Source organism: Bombina bombina, chromosome 7 (assembly GCF_027579735.1).
Source record: "Bombina bombina isolate aBomBom1 chromosome 7, aBomBom1.pri, whole genome shotgun sequence".
Lineage (NCBI taxonomy): Eukaryota > Metazoa > Chordata > Amphibia > Anura > Bombinatoridae > Bombina > Bombina bombina.
In genome coordinates this window covers 445192616-445205679 of record NC_069505.1, presented here as the reverse complement: position 1 = coordinate 445205679, position 13064 = coordinate 445192616, and the positions used below count along the sequence as shown (strand labels likewise).

The 13064-nt window shown below is 40.2% G+C and overlaps 1 protein-coding gene across 3 annotated transcripts in view; it reads left to right on the top strand.

Moving 5' to 3' along the window:
• The window catches only part of EP300 (E1A binding protein p300), a 657355-nt gene that overhangs the window by 559237 nt on the left and 85054 nt on the right, over window positions 1–13064 (top strand). For all 3 annotated transcript variants that reach the window (XM_053721396.1, XM_053721397.1, XM_053721395.1), the window contains exon 29: window positions 5992–6156. In XM_053721396.1, coding sequence (XP_053577371.1) covers window positions 5992–6156 — 165 coding nt within the window. The remainder of the gene's footprint in view (window positions 1–5991; window positions 6157–13064) is intronic.

Below are 13064 nucleotides of genomic sequence, written 5' to 3'. Positions count from 1 at the left end.
GTTTGTTGACTTTAACATAATTGTGTGTCTAAATACATTTTACAGCTTAATTCTCCCCTTACTCTTGGTGTGCAATAATTTTTGGAGCCTTTTATTAGGAATAGTTATTTTTTTATGAGTAAATTAACAGTTTAAAGCAGTTTTGGAAAATTGTTACGCTTTTTTTATTTCTTAAAGGCGCCGTACACGTTTCTCAAAAAATGTATTAAAGCAATTTATAAAGTGTTTATCGACTATTTGTGGTTATTACTAGTCTGTTCAACATGTCTGACATTGAGGAATCTCATTGTTCTATGTGTTTAGAAGCCATTGTGGAACCTCCTCTTACATTGTGTACCTCTTGTACTGAAAAGGCCTTACACTGTAAAAAGCATATTTTAGGTCAAGAAAGTGTGCCTAAGGATGATTCTCAATCTGAAGAGAATCCGGATATGCCATCCAATTCTCCCCAAGTGTCACAACCTTTAACACCCACACAAGCAACGCCAAGTACCTCTAGTGTGTCTAATTCTTTTACTCTGCAGGAAATGGCTGCAGTTACGTCAACTAAGCTTACAGAGGTATTATCTAAATTACCAGTGTTACAGGGTAAACGCAGTAGGTCAGGTATTAATGTGAATACTGAATCCTCTGATGCTTTATTGGCTATTTCCGATGTACCCTCACAGTGCTCTGAGTTGGGGGTCAGGGAATTGCTGTCTGAGGGAGAGCTTTCAGATTTAGGGAATGTGTTACCTCAGACAGATTCGGACGTCATGTCCTTTAAATTTAAGCTTGAACACCTCCGCCTGTTACTTCGAGAGGTTTTAGCGACTCTGGATGATTGTGACCCTATTGTGATACCACCATAGAAATTGTGCAAGATGGACAGATATAAAGAGATGTTTTTCCGGTTCCTAAAAGAATTTCGGAAATTGTAAAAAAGGAATGGGATAGACCAGGTATACCGTTTTCTCCCCTTCCTAATTTTAAGAATGTTTCCCATATCAGACACCATTCGGGACTTGTGGCAAACGGTCCCTAAGGTGGAGGGAGCTATATCTACCCTGGCTAAGCGTCAACTATACCTATTGAGGACAGTTGTGCTTTCAAAGACCCTATGGATAAGAAGTTAGAGGGTCTTCTAAAGAAATTATTTATTCATCAGATTTTCCTTTTACAACCTACGGCTTGCATTGCTCCGGTAACTACTGCAGCAGCTTTTTGTTTTGAGGCTCTAGAAGAGTCCCTGAAGGTTGAGACTCCTTTAGATGACATTTTGGATAGAATTAAGGCTTTCAAGCTAGCTAATTCTTTTATTACTGATGCCGCTTTTCAAATTGCTAAATTAGCTGCGAAAAATGCAGGATTTGCTATTCTAGCACGTAGAGCGTTATGGCTCAAATCTTGGTCTGCTGATGTGTCATCAAAAACTAAGCTTTTAGCTATTCCTTTTAAAGGTAAGACCCTTTTCGGGCCTGAATTGAAGGAAATCATTTCTGACATTACTGGAGGTAAAGGCCATGCCCTGCCTCAGGTTAAGTCTGTTAAGATGAGGGGTAAACAAAATAATTTTTGTTCCTTTCGAAACTTTAAAGGAGGACCCTCTGCTTCCTCTTCCTCCACAAAGCAGGAAGGGAATTTTGCTCAATCTAAGTCAGTCTGGAGACCCAATCAGGCTTGGAATAAAGGTAAACAATCCAAGAAGCCAGCTGCTGCTGCTACAAAGACAGCATGAAGGGGCGGCCCCTGATCCGGGACCGGATCTAGTAGGGGGCAGACTTTCTTTCTTTGCTCAGGCAAGAGATGTTCAGGACCCCTGGGCGCTGGAAATTGTGAACCACGGGTATCAACTGGAATTCAAGGATTTTCTCCCAAGAGGGAGATTTCATCTTTCGCGATTATCTGTAGACCAGATAAAAAGAGAGGCGTTCTTACGCTGTGTAAAAGACCTCTCTACCATGGGAGTAATTTGTCCCGTTCCAAAACTGGAACAGGGACAAGGGTTTTACTCCTATCTTTTCGTGGTTCCCAAAAAAGAGGGAACTTTCAGACCCATTTTAGATCTCAAGTGTCTAAACACGTTTCTCAGAGTACCATCGTTCAAGATTGAGACTATTCGAACAATCTTACCAATGATCCAGGAGGGTCAATATATGACTACCGTGGACTTGAAGGATGCTTACCTTCATATTCCTATCCACAAGGATCATCATCAGTTTCTAAGGTTTGCCTTCCTTGACAAACATTAGTTCGAGGCGCTTCCCTTCGGGTTGGCCACAGCACCCAGAATCTTCACAAAGGTTCTAGGGTCCCTTCCGGCGGTTCTCAGACCGGGAGGCATAGCAGTGGTTCCTTATTTGAACGACATGATCCAGGCGTCAACTTATCATCTGACAAAATCTCTCACGGACACAGTCCTGTCTTTCCTGAGAACTCACGGTGGGAAAGTGAACATAGAAAGAGTTCACTAGTTCCACAGACAAGGGTCCCCTTCTTGGGAACTCTGATAGACTCGGTAGACATGAAAATATTTCTAACAGAGGTCAGAAAATCAGATTCTAAATACTTGCCGAGCACTTCAGTCCATTCCTCTGCCATCAGTGGCTCAGTGTATGGAGGTAATTGGATTAATGGTAGCGGCAATGGACATAATTCCATTTGCTCGCTTTCATCTCAGACCACTGCAGCTGTGCCTGCTTCGACAGTGGAATGGGGACTATGCGAATTTATTTCCTCAGATAATTCTGGATCAAGAGACCAGAGACTCTCTTCTTTGGTGGTTGTCGCCGGATCATCTGTCCCAAGGGACTTGTTTCCGCAGACCCTCGTGGGTGATAGTGACAACGGAGGCCAGCCTTCTGAGCTGGGGTGTAGTCTGGAATTCCCTGAATCCTCAGGAGATGTCTTCAAATCAATATTCTGGAACTGAGAGCAATATTCAATGCGCTTCAGGCATGGCCTTAGTTGGCTTCGGCCAAATTCGTCAGATTCCAGTCGAACAACATCACGACTGTGGCATATATCAATCATCAGGGGGGAACAAGGAGCTCCTTAGCGATGATAGAAGTATCCAAGATAATCCGATGGGCAGAGCCCCATTTTTGTTATCTGTCGGCAATCTACTTCCCAGGAGTAGAAAATTGGGAAGCGGATTTTCTAAGTCGTCAGAGTGGGAACTCTATCCAGTGGTGTTTGCTTCATTGATTCGCAAATGGGGCAGACTGGAACTGGATCTGATGGCATCTAGTCAGAATGCCAAGCTTCTACGTTACGGATCCAGGTCAAGGGATCCCCAGGCCGAACTGATAGATGCCTTGGCAGTGCCTTGGTTGTTCAGCCTAGCATATGTGTTTCCACCGTTTCCTCTCCTTCCTCAAACAGGAGAGAGCTTCAGTAATCCTGATAGCGCCTGCGTGGCCATACAGGACTTGGTATGCAGATTTAGTGGACATGTTCTCTCTGCCACCGTGGAAACTTCCTTTGAGACAGGACCTGCTCATTCCAACATCCAAATCTAGTTTCTCTGCAGCTGACTGCGTGGAGATTGAACACTTGATTTTATCTAAGCGAGGATTTTCTGATTCGGTCATCGATACTTTGATACAGGCTCGAAAGCCTGTCACTAGAAAGATCTATCATAAGATATGGCGTAAATATCTTTATTGGTGCGAATCCATGAGTTACTCATGGAGTAAAGTTAGGATTCCCAGGATTCTGTCTTTTCTCCAAGAAGGATTGGAGAAAGGGTTATCAGCAAGTTCTTTAAAGGGACAAATTTCTGCTTTGTCAATTTTGCTTCACAAACGTTTGGCAGATGTGCCAGATGTTCAGTCTTTTTGTCAGGCTCTAACTAGAATTAAGCCTGTATTTAGACCAATTACTCCTCCCTGGAGTTTAAATTTAATTCTTCGAGTTCTTCAAAGGGTTTCGTTTGAACCCATGCATTACATAGATATTAAATTATCTTGGAAAGTTCTTTTTTTAGTCGCTATTTCTTCTGCTCGAAGAGTTTCTGAGCTTTCAGCGTTACAATGTGATTCGCCTTATCTCATATTTCATTCTGATAAGGTGGTGTTAGGTACCAAACCTAGTTTTCTTCCTAAGGTTGTTTCAAATAAGAATATTAATCAGGAAATTGTTGTTCCTTCCTTGTGTCCTAATCCTTCTTCTAAGAAGGAGCGTTTGTTACATAACCTGGACGTGGTCCGTGCCTTAAAGTTTTACTTACAGGCAACTAAGGATTTCCGTCAATCATCTTCATTATTCATTGTTTATTCTAGAAAGCGTAGGGGTCAGAAAGCTACGGCTACCTCTTTCTTTTTGGCTGAGGAGTATCATCCGCCTGTCATATGAGACTGCTGGACAGCAGCCTCCTGAAAGAATTACGGCTCATTCTACTAGGGCTGTGGCTTCCACATAGGCCTTTAAAAACGATGCTTCTGTTGAACAGATTTGTAAGGCTGCGACTTGGTCGTCCCTTCATACTTTTTCCAAATTTGATACTTTTGCTTCTTCTGAGGCTGTTTTTGGGAGGATCCCACAAGTAAGGATGAAATCCGTGGACTCGTCGTATCTTGTAGAAGAAAAGGAAATTTATGCTTACCTGATAAATTGATTTCTTCTACGATACGACGAGTCCACGGCCCTCCCTGTCAATTTAAGACAGATTGTATTTTTTATTTACATCTTCAGTCACCTCTGCACCTTTTAGCTTTTCCTTTCTCTTCCTAAAACCTTCGGTCGAATGACTGGGGGTGGAGGGGAAAGGAGGAGCTATATATACAGCTCTGCTGTGGTGCTCTTTGCCACTTCCTGTTAGCAGGAGGATAATATCCCACAAGTAAGGATGAAATCCGTGGACTCGTCGTATCCTAGAAGAAATCAATTTATCAGGTAAGCATAAATTTCCTTTTTTCTGCAGGCATGCATTTTCTGCAATGACATCTCAGATCACTGCATGTTCTGCCTTAGGGCACAGCAGCATATGTAAATATGCTATATATAAAAAATCAGGTACCTTTTATCTTAGTAGTGGCAGACTTTCTGCCAGTACTTAAGATGGTTTGGACAATTGTGGGGAGGGAAGGGAGCTGTTTGGGAGGGATCAGGGGGTGTGATGTGTCAGGTGGGAGGCTGATCTCTACACTAAAGCTAAAATTAACCCTAGAAGCTCCCTACATGCTCCCTAATTAACCCCTTCACTGCTGGGCATAATACACGTGCGGTGCGCAGTGGCATTTAGCGGCCTTCTAATTACCAAAAAGCAAAGCCATATATGTCTGCTATTTCTGAACAAAGAGGGTCCAAGAGAAGCATTTACAGCCTTTTATGCCATAATTGTACTAGCTGTTTGTAAATAATTTCAGTGAGAAACCTAAAGTTTGTGAAAAAGTGAACAATTTTTTTTATTTGATCACATTTAGCGGTGAAAGGGTGGCATAAAATATACCAAAATGGGCCTAGATCAATACTTTGGGATGTCTTCTAAAAAAAAATATATACATGTCAAGGGATTCCTGAAAGATATCAGAGTTCCAATGTAACTAGCGCTAATTTTGAAAAAAAGTGGTTTGGAAATAGCAAAGTGCTACTTGTACTTATTGCCCTATAACTTGCAAAAAAAGCAAAGAACGTTATCATTGGGTATTTCTAAACTCAGGACAAAATTTAGAAACTATTTAGCATGGGTGTTTTTTGGTGGTTGTAGATGTGTAACAGATTTTGGGGTCAAAGTTAGAAAAAGTGTGTTTTTTCCCCTCATATTTTATAATTGTTTTTATAGTAAATTATAAGATATAATGAAAATAATGGTATCTTTTGAAAGTCCATTTAATGGCGAGAAAAACGGTATATAATATGTGTGGGTACAGTAAATGAGTAAGAGGAAAATTAGAGCTAAACACAAACACTGCAAACATGTAAAAATAGCCTTTGTCCCAAACGGACAGAAAATGGAAAAGTACTGTGGTCATTAAGGGTTTAATAAACAACCCTATTTCTACTTTCCAGGATGTCTTTAAACAAGCCACAGAGGACCGACTGACCAGTGCCAAGGAGTTGCCATACTTTGAAGGAGATTTCTGGCCCAATGTGCTTGAAGAAAGCATCAAGGAACTTGAGCAGGAAGAGGAGGAACGGAAGAGAGAAGAGAACACCAGCAACGAGAGTATTGAGGTGAGAGCCACTAGTACACATAGGGCTAGTATCTGTAGCTGCTGGACAATTGTTTGATGTGCCTGCAAGCACTAATGCTAAATGATGTCAGTCTGAAAGTTCTACACCTAAATATTCTCTATCCAGATGATATCTGGGTGACCTACTTTCTTTCCTATGGCATGGAGTCCACAATGTCATTCCAATTACTAGTGGGATATTCAACTCCTGGCCAGCAGGAGGAGGCAAATAGCATCCCTTTTCCCTACCCATAATCCCCAGTAATTCTTTGCCTTTGTTAATGGGGGATGTGCGAAGATGGTGTCTGAAGATTTTTAAAGGGACACTGAACCCAAATGTTTTCTTTTGTGATTCAGATAGAGCATGACATTTTAAGCAACTTTCTAATTTACTCCTATTATCAAATTTTCTTCATTCTCTTGGTATCTTTTTGAAATGCAAGAATGTAAGTTTAGATGCCGGCCTATTTTTTGGTAAACAACCTAAGTTGTTCTTGCTGATTGGTGGATAAATTCATCCACCAATAAAAAGTGCTGTCCAGAGTACTGAACCAAAAAAACCCCCTTAGGTGCATTCTTTTTCAAATAAAGATAGCAAGAGAATGAAGAAAAATTGTAAAGTTGCTTAAAATGGCTGCTCTATCTGAATCATGAAAGAAAAAATTTGGGTTCAGTGTCCCTTAAATCCTTTTATAGGTATTTTTCCCTGCAAGCAAGAATTGTGACTATGCTGTGTCCATGTCACTCTCTTTAGTAAGAGTAATGGTGGCTATTAGCAGTTAGAAAGCGGCAAGGTTGTCTTTTCTTTATTACTAACATTATTACTACCCCTTTATAGAAAGCCAGGGTTGGTTACTCTGCTCTTTCGCTCTTTTTTTTTTTTCTTCAGGTCCCTGATAGAAAGTGGAGTGTCTATCACACCTAAGAAGCTGTTCCTGTCCTGCAGCTGGATCCAAAGATAAGTGCATTTGCTTCTAGGTACTGAAGGACAGCACTTGGGAGGTTAATCCCTCTTATGGATCCTCATATGGGGCATATAACCCTTAGGGGTTATTACTTGAGCAGTCTGGCAGGCACTGATTTAATGAGACTTTAAGGGGTTAATTTTCCACCTTTTTTATTAAGGAGACTGGCTGAAGTGTTATTTAGAGTCTATAGCTCAGTGTGTTTTTTTATTTATTTGAGGCTAATAGTGCATGATGAGTGTTATAGTGTGCAATGTTAGTTTTATTTTGTCGGACAAAAGTGCACACTTTTTCAGTGGCGCAGTTTCTTTTCTCAGTCCGATCACGTGTCCTCCGCTCTTCCGCTTGTATTCAGTGAGATTGGAGTGAATATCCAGTGTGGGTGTTTTCCTCTGTAATTAAAGGGACACTGAACCCCAAAAAAATATTTCTTTCATGTAATTAGCAAGAGTCCATGAGCTAGTGACGTATGGGATATACATTCCTACCAGGAGGGGCAAAGTTTCCCAAACCTTAAAATGCCTATAAATACACCCCTCACCACACCCACAATTCAGTTTTACAAACTTTGCCTCCGATGGAGGTGGTGAAGTAAGTTTGTGCTAGATTCTACGTTGATATGCGCTCCGCAGCAAGTTGGAGCCCGGTTTTCCTCTCAGCGTGCAGTGAATGTCAGAGGGATGTGAGGAGAGTATTGCCTATTTGAATGCAGTGATCTCCTCCTACGGGGTCTATTTCATAGGTTCTCTGTTATCGGTCGTAGAGATTCATCTCTTACCTCCCTTTTCAGATCGACGATATACTCTTATATATACCATTACCTCTGCTGATTCTCGTTTCAGTACTGGTTTGGCTTTCTACAAACATGTAGATGAGTGTCCTGGGGTAAGTAAATCTTATTTTCTGTGACACTCTAAGCTATGGTTGGGCACTTTGTTTATAAAGTTCTAAATATATGTATTCAAACATTTATTTGCCTTGACTCAGAATGTTCAACATTCCTTATTTTTCAGACAGTCAGTTTCATATTTGGGATAAATGCATTTGTTTCAATCATTTTTTCTTACCTTAAAAAATTTGACTTTTTCCCTGAGGGCTGTTAGGCTCGCGGGGGCAGAAAATGCTTCATTTTATTGCGTCATTCTTGGCGCAGACTTTTTTGGCGCAAAACATTTTTTTCTGTTTCCGGCGTCATACGTGTCGCCGGAAGTTGCGTCATTTTTTGACGTTTTTTTGCGTCAAAAATGTCGGCGTTCCGGATGTGGCGTCATTTTTGGCGCCAAATAATGTGGGCGTCTTTTTTGGCGCTAAAAAAATATGGGCGTCATTTTTGTCTCCACATTATTTAAGTCTCATTATTTATTGCTTCTGGTTGCTAGAAGCTTGTTCTCTGGCATTTTTTTTCCCATTCCTGAAACTGTCATTTAAGGAATTTGATCAATTTTGCTTTATATGTTGTTTTTTTCTTTTACATATTGCAAGATGTTCCACGTTGCAACTGAGTCAGAAGATACTTCAGGAAAATCACTGCCCAGTGCTGGAGCTACCAAGCTAAGTGTATCTGCTATAAACTTTTGGTATCTGTTTCTCCAGCTGTTGTTTGTATTGCATGTCATGTCAAACTTATTAATGCAGATAAAATTTCCTTTAGTACTGTTACATTACCTGTTGCTGTTCCGTCAACATCTAATTTTCAGAGTGTTCCTGATAACATAAGAGATTTTATTTTTTAAATCCATTAAGAAGGCTATGTCTGTTATTTCTCCTTCTAGTATACATAAAAGTCTTTTAAAACTTCTCTTTTTTCAGATGAATTTTTAAATGAACATCATCATTCTGATACTGATAATGGTTCTTCTGGTTCAGAGGTTTCTGTCTCAGAGGTTGATACTGATAAATCTTTGTATTTGTTCAAGATGGAATTTATTCGTTCTTTACTTAAAGAAGTATTATTTGCATTAGAAATAGAGGATTCTGGTCCTCTTGATACTAAATGTAAACGTTTAAATAAGGTTTTTAAATCTCCTGTAGTTATTCCAGAAGTGTTTTATCTCCCTGATGCTATTTCTGAAGTAATTTCCAGGGAATGGAATAATTTGGGTAATTTATTTACTCCTTCTAGACGTTTAAGCAATTATATCCTGTGCCATCTGACAGATTAGAGTTTTTTGGGACAAAAATCCCTAAGGTTATGGGGCTGTCTCTACTCCTGCTAATGTACTACTATTCCTACGGCAGATAGTACTTCATTTAAGGATCCTTTAGATAGGAAAATTGAATCCTTTCTAAGAAAAGCTTACTTATGTTCAGGTAATCTTCTTAGACCTGCTATATTTTTAGCGGATGTTGCTGCAGCTTCAACTTTTTGGTTAGAAGCTTTAGCGCAACAAGTAACAGATCATAATTTTATAGCATTATTATTATTCTATAACATGCTAATAATTTTATTGGTGATACCATCTTTTGATATCATTAGAGTTGATGTCAGGTATATGTCTCTAGCTATTTTAGCTAGAAAAGCTTTATGGATTAAACTTGGAATGCTGATATGTCTTCTAAGTCAACTTTGCTTTCCCTTTCTTTCCAGGGTAAATATTCATTTTCGTTCCTTTCCTCACAACAAGGAACAAAAGCCTGATCCTTCATACTCAGGAGCGGTATCAGTTTGGAAACTATTTCCAGTTTGGAATATATCCAAGCCTTATAGAAACCTATAGCCAGCTCCTAAGTACCTATGAAGGTGCGGCCCTTATTCCAGCTCAGCTGGTATGGGGCAGATTACGTTTTCTTCAAAGAAATTTGGATCAATTCCGTTCTCAATCTCTGGTTTCAGAACATTGTTTCAGAAAGGTACAGAATTGGCTTCAAGTTAAGGCCTCCTGCTAAGAGATTTTTTTCTTTCCCGTGTCCCAGTTAACACAGCAAAGGCTCAGCATTTCTGAAATGTGTTTCAGATCTAGAGTTGGCTGGAGTATTTATGCCAGTTCCAGTTCTGGAACAGGGGCTGGGGTTTTATTTTATCTCTTCATTGTACCAAAGAAGGTCAATTCCTTCAGACCAGTTCCGGATCTATCATTATTGAATCGTTATGTTAGGATACCAACATTCAAGATGGTTACTGTAGGACTATCCTGCCTTTTGTTTAGCAAGGGCATTATATGTCTACAATAGATTTACAGGATGTGTATCTGCATATTCCGATTCATCCAGATCACTTTTAGTGTCTGAGATTCTCTTTTTAGACAAGCATTACCAGTTTTGTGGCTCTACCGTTTGGCCTAGCCTCAGTTCCAAGAATTTTTTTCAAAGGTTCTCGGTGCCCTTCTTTCTGTAATCAGAGAACAGGGTTTTGGTATTTCCTTATTTGGACGATATCTTGGTACTTGCTCAGTCTTCTCATTTTCGAAGAATCTCATCGACTTGTGTTGTTTCTTCAAGTTCATGGTTGGAGCATCAATTTACCAATCAGTTCATTGATTCCTCAGACAAGGGTAACCTTTTTAGGTTTTTAGATAGATTCAGTGTCTATGACTCTGTCCTTGTCAGACAAGAGAAGTTTAACATTGATATCAGCTTGTCAAAACCTTCAGTCACAATCATTCCCTTTGGTAGCCTTATGCATGGAAATGTTGGGTCTTAGGACTGCCGCATCAGATGCGATCTCCTTTGCTCGTTTTCACATGCGACCTCTTCAGCTCTGTATGCTGAACCAATGGTGCAGGGATTACTCAAAGATATCTCAATTAATATCTTTAAACCGATTTTACGACACTCTCTGACATGGTGGACAGATCACCATCGTTTAGTTCAGGGGGCTTCTTGTTCTTCCGACCTGGACTATAATCTCAACAGATGCAAGTCTTACAGGTTGGGGAGCTGTGTGGGGGTATCTGACGGCACAAGAGGTTTGGGAATCTCAGGAGGTGAGATTTCCGATCAATATTTTGGAACTCCGTGCAATTTTCAGAGCTCTTCAGTCTTGGCCTCTTCTGAAGAGAGAGTTTTTCATTTGTTTTCAGATAGACAATGTCACAACTGTGGCATACATCAATCATCAAGGAGGGACTCACAGTCCTCTGGCTATGAAAGAAGTATCTCGAATTTTGGTTTGGGCGGAATCCAGCTCCTGTCTACTCTCTGCGGTTCATATCCCAGGTATGGACAATTGGAGAGCGGATTATCTCAGTCGCCAAACGTTGCATCCGGGCGAATGGTCTCTTCACCCAGAGGTATTTCTTCAGATTATTCAAATGTGGGAACTTCCAGAAATAGTTCTGATGGCTTCTCATCTAAACAAGAAACTTCCCAGGTATCTGTCCAGATCCCGGGATCCTCAAGCGGAGGCAGTGGATGCATTATCACTTCCTTGGAAGTATCATCCTGCCTATATCTTTCCGCCTCTAGTTCTTCTTCCAAGAGTAATCTCCAAGATTCTGAAGGAATGCTCGTTTGTTCTGCTGGTAGCTCCGACATGGCCTCACAGGTTTTGGTATGCGGATCTTGTCCGGATGGCCTCTTGCCAACCGTGGACTCTTCTGTTAAGACCAGACCTTCTGTCTCAAGGTCCTTTTTTCCATCAGGATCTGAAATCCTTAAATTTAAAGGTATGGAGATTGAACGCTTGATTCTTGGTCAAAGAGGTTTCTCTGACTCTGTGATTAATACTATGTTACAGGCTCGTAAATCTGTATCCAGAGAGATATATTATAGAGTCTGGAAGACTTGTATTTCTTGGTGTCTTTCTCATCATTTTTCTTGGCATTCTTTTAGAATACCGAGAATATTACAGTTTCTTCAGGATGGTTTAGATAGGGTTTGTCCGCAAGTTCCTTGAAAGGACAAATCTCTGCTCTTTCTGTTCTTTTTCACAGAAAGATTGCTATTCTTCCTGATATTCATTGTTTTGTACAAGCTTTGGTTCGTATAAAGCCTGTCATTAAGTCAATTTCTCCTCCTTGGAGTTTGAATTTGGTTCTGGGGGCTCTTCAAGCTCCTCCATTTGAACCTATGCATTCATTGGACATTAAATTACTTTCTTGGAAAGTTTTGTTCCTTTTGGCCATCTCTTCTGCCAGAAGAGTTTCTGAATTATCTGCTCTTTCTTGTGAGTCTCCTTTTCTGATTTTTCATCAGGATAAGGCGGTGTTGCGAACTTCTTTTGAATTTTTACCTAAGTTGTGAATTCCAACAACATTAGTAGAGACATTGTGGTTCCTTCATTATGTCCTAATCCTAAGAATTCTAAGGAGAATTCGTTGCATTCTTTGGATGTTGTTAGAGCTTTGAAATATTATGTTGAAGCTACTAAGTCTTTCCGAAAGACTTCTAGTTTATTTGTTATCTTTTCCGGTTCTAGAAAGGCCAGAAAACTTCTGCCATTTCTTTGGCATCTTGGTTGAAATCTTTAATTCATCTTGCCTATGTTGAGTCGGGTAAAACTCCGCCTCAGAGGATTACAGCTCATTCTACTAGGTCAGTTTCTACTTCCTGGGCGTTTAGGAATGAAGCTTCGGTTGATCAGATTTGCAAAGCGGCAACTTGGTCCTCTTTGCATACTTTTACCAAATTCTACCATTTTGATGTATTTTCTTCTTCTGAAGCAGTTTTTGGTAGAAAAGTACTTCAGGCAGCGGTTTCAGTTTGAATCTTCTGCTTATGTTTTTCATTAAACTTTATTTTGGGTGTGGATTATTTTCAGCAGGAATTGGCTGTCTTTATTTTACCCCTCCCTCTCTAGTGACTCTTGTGTGGAAAGATCCACATCTTGGGTAGTCATTATCCCATACGTCACTAGCTCATGGACTCTTGCTAATTACATGAAAGAAAACATAATTTATGTAAGAACTTACCTGATAAATTCATTTCTTTCATATTAGCAAGAGTCCATGAGGCCCGCCCTTTTTTGTGGTGGTTATGATTTTTTTGTATAAAGCACAATTATTCC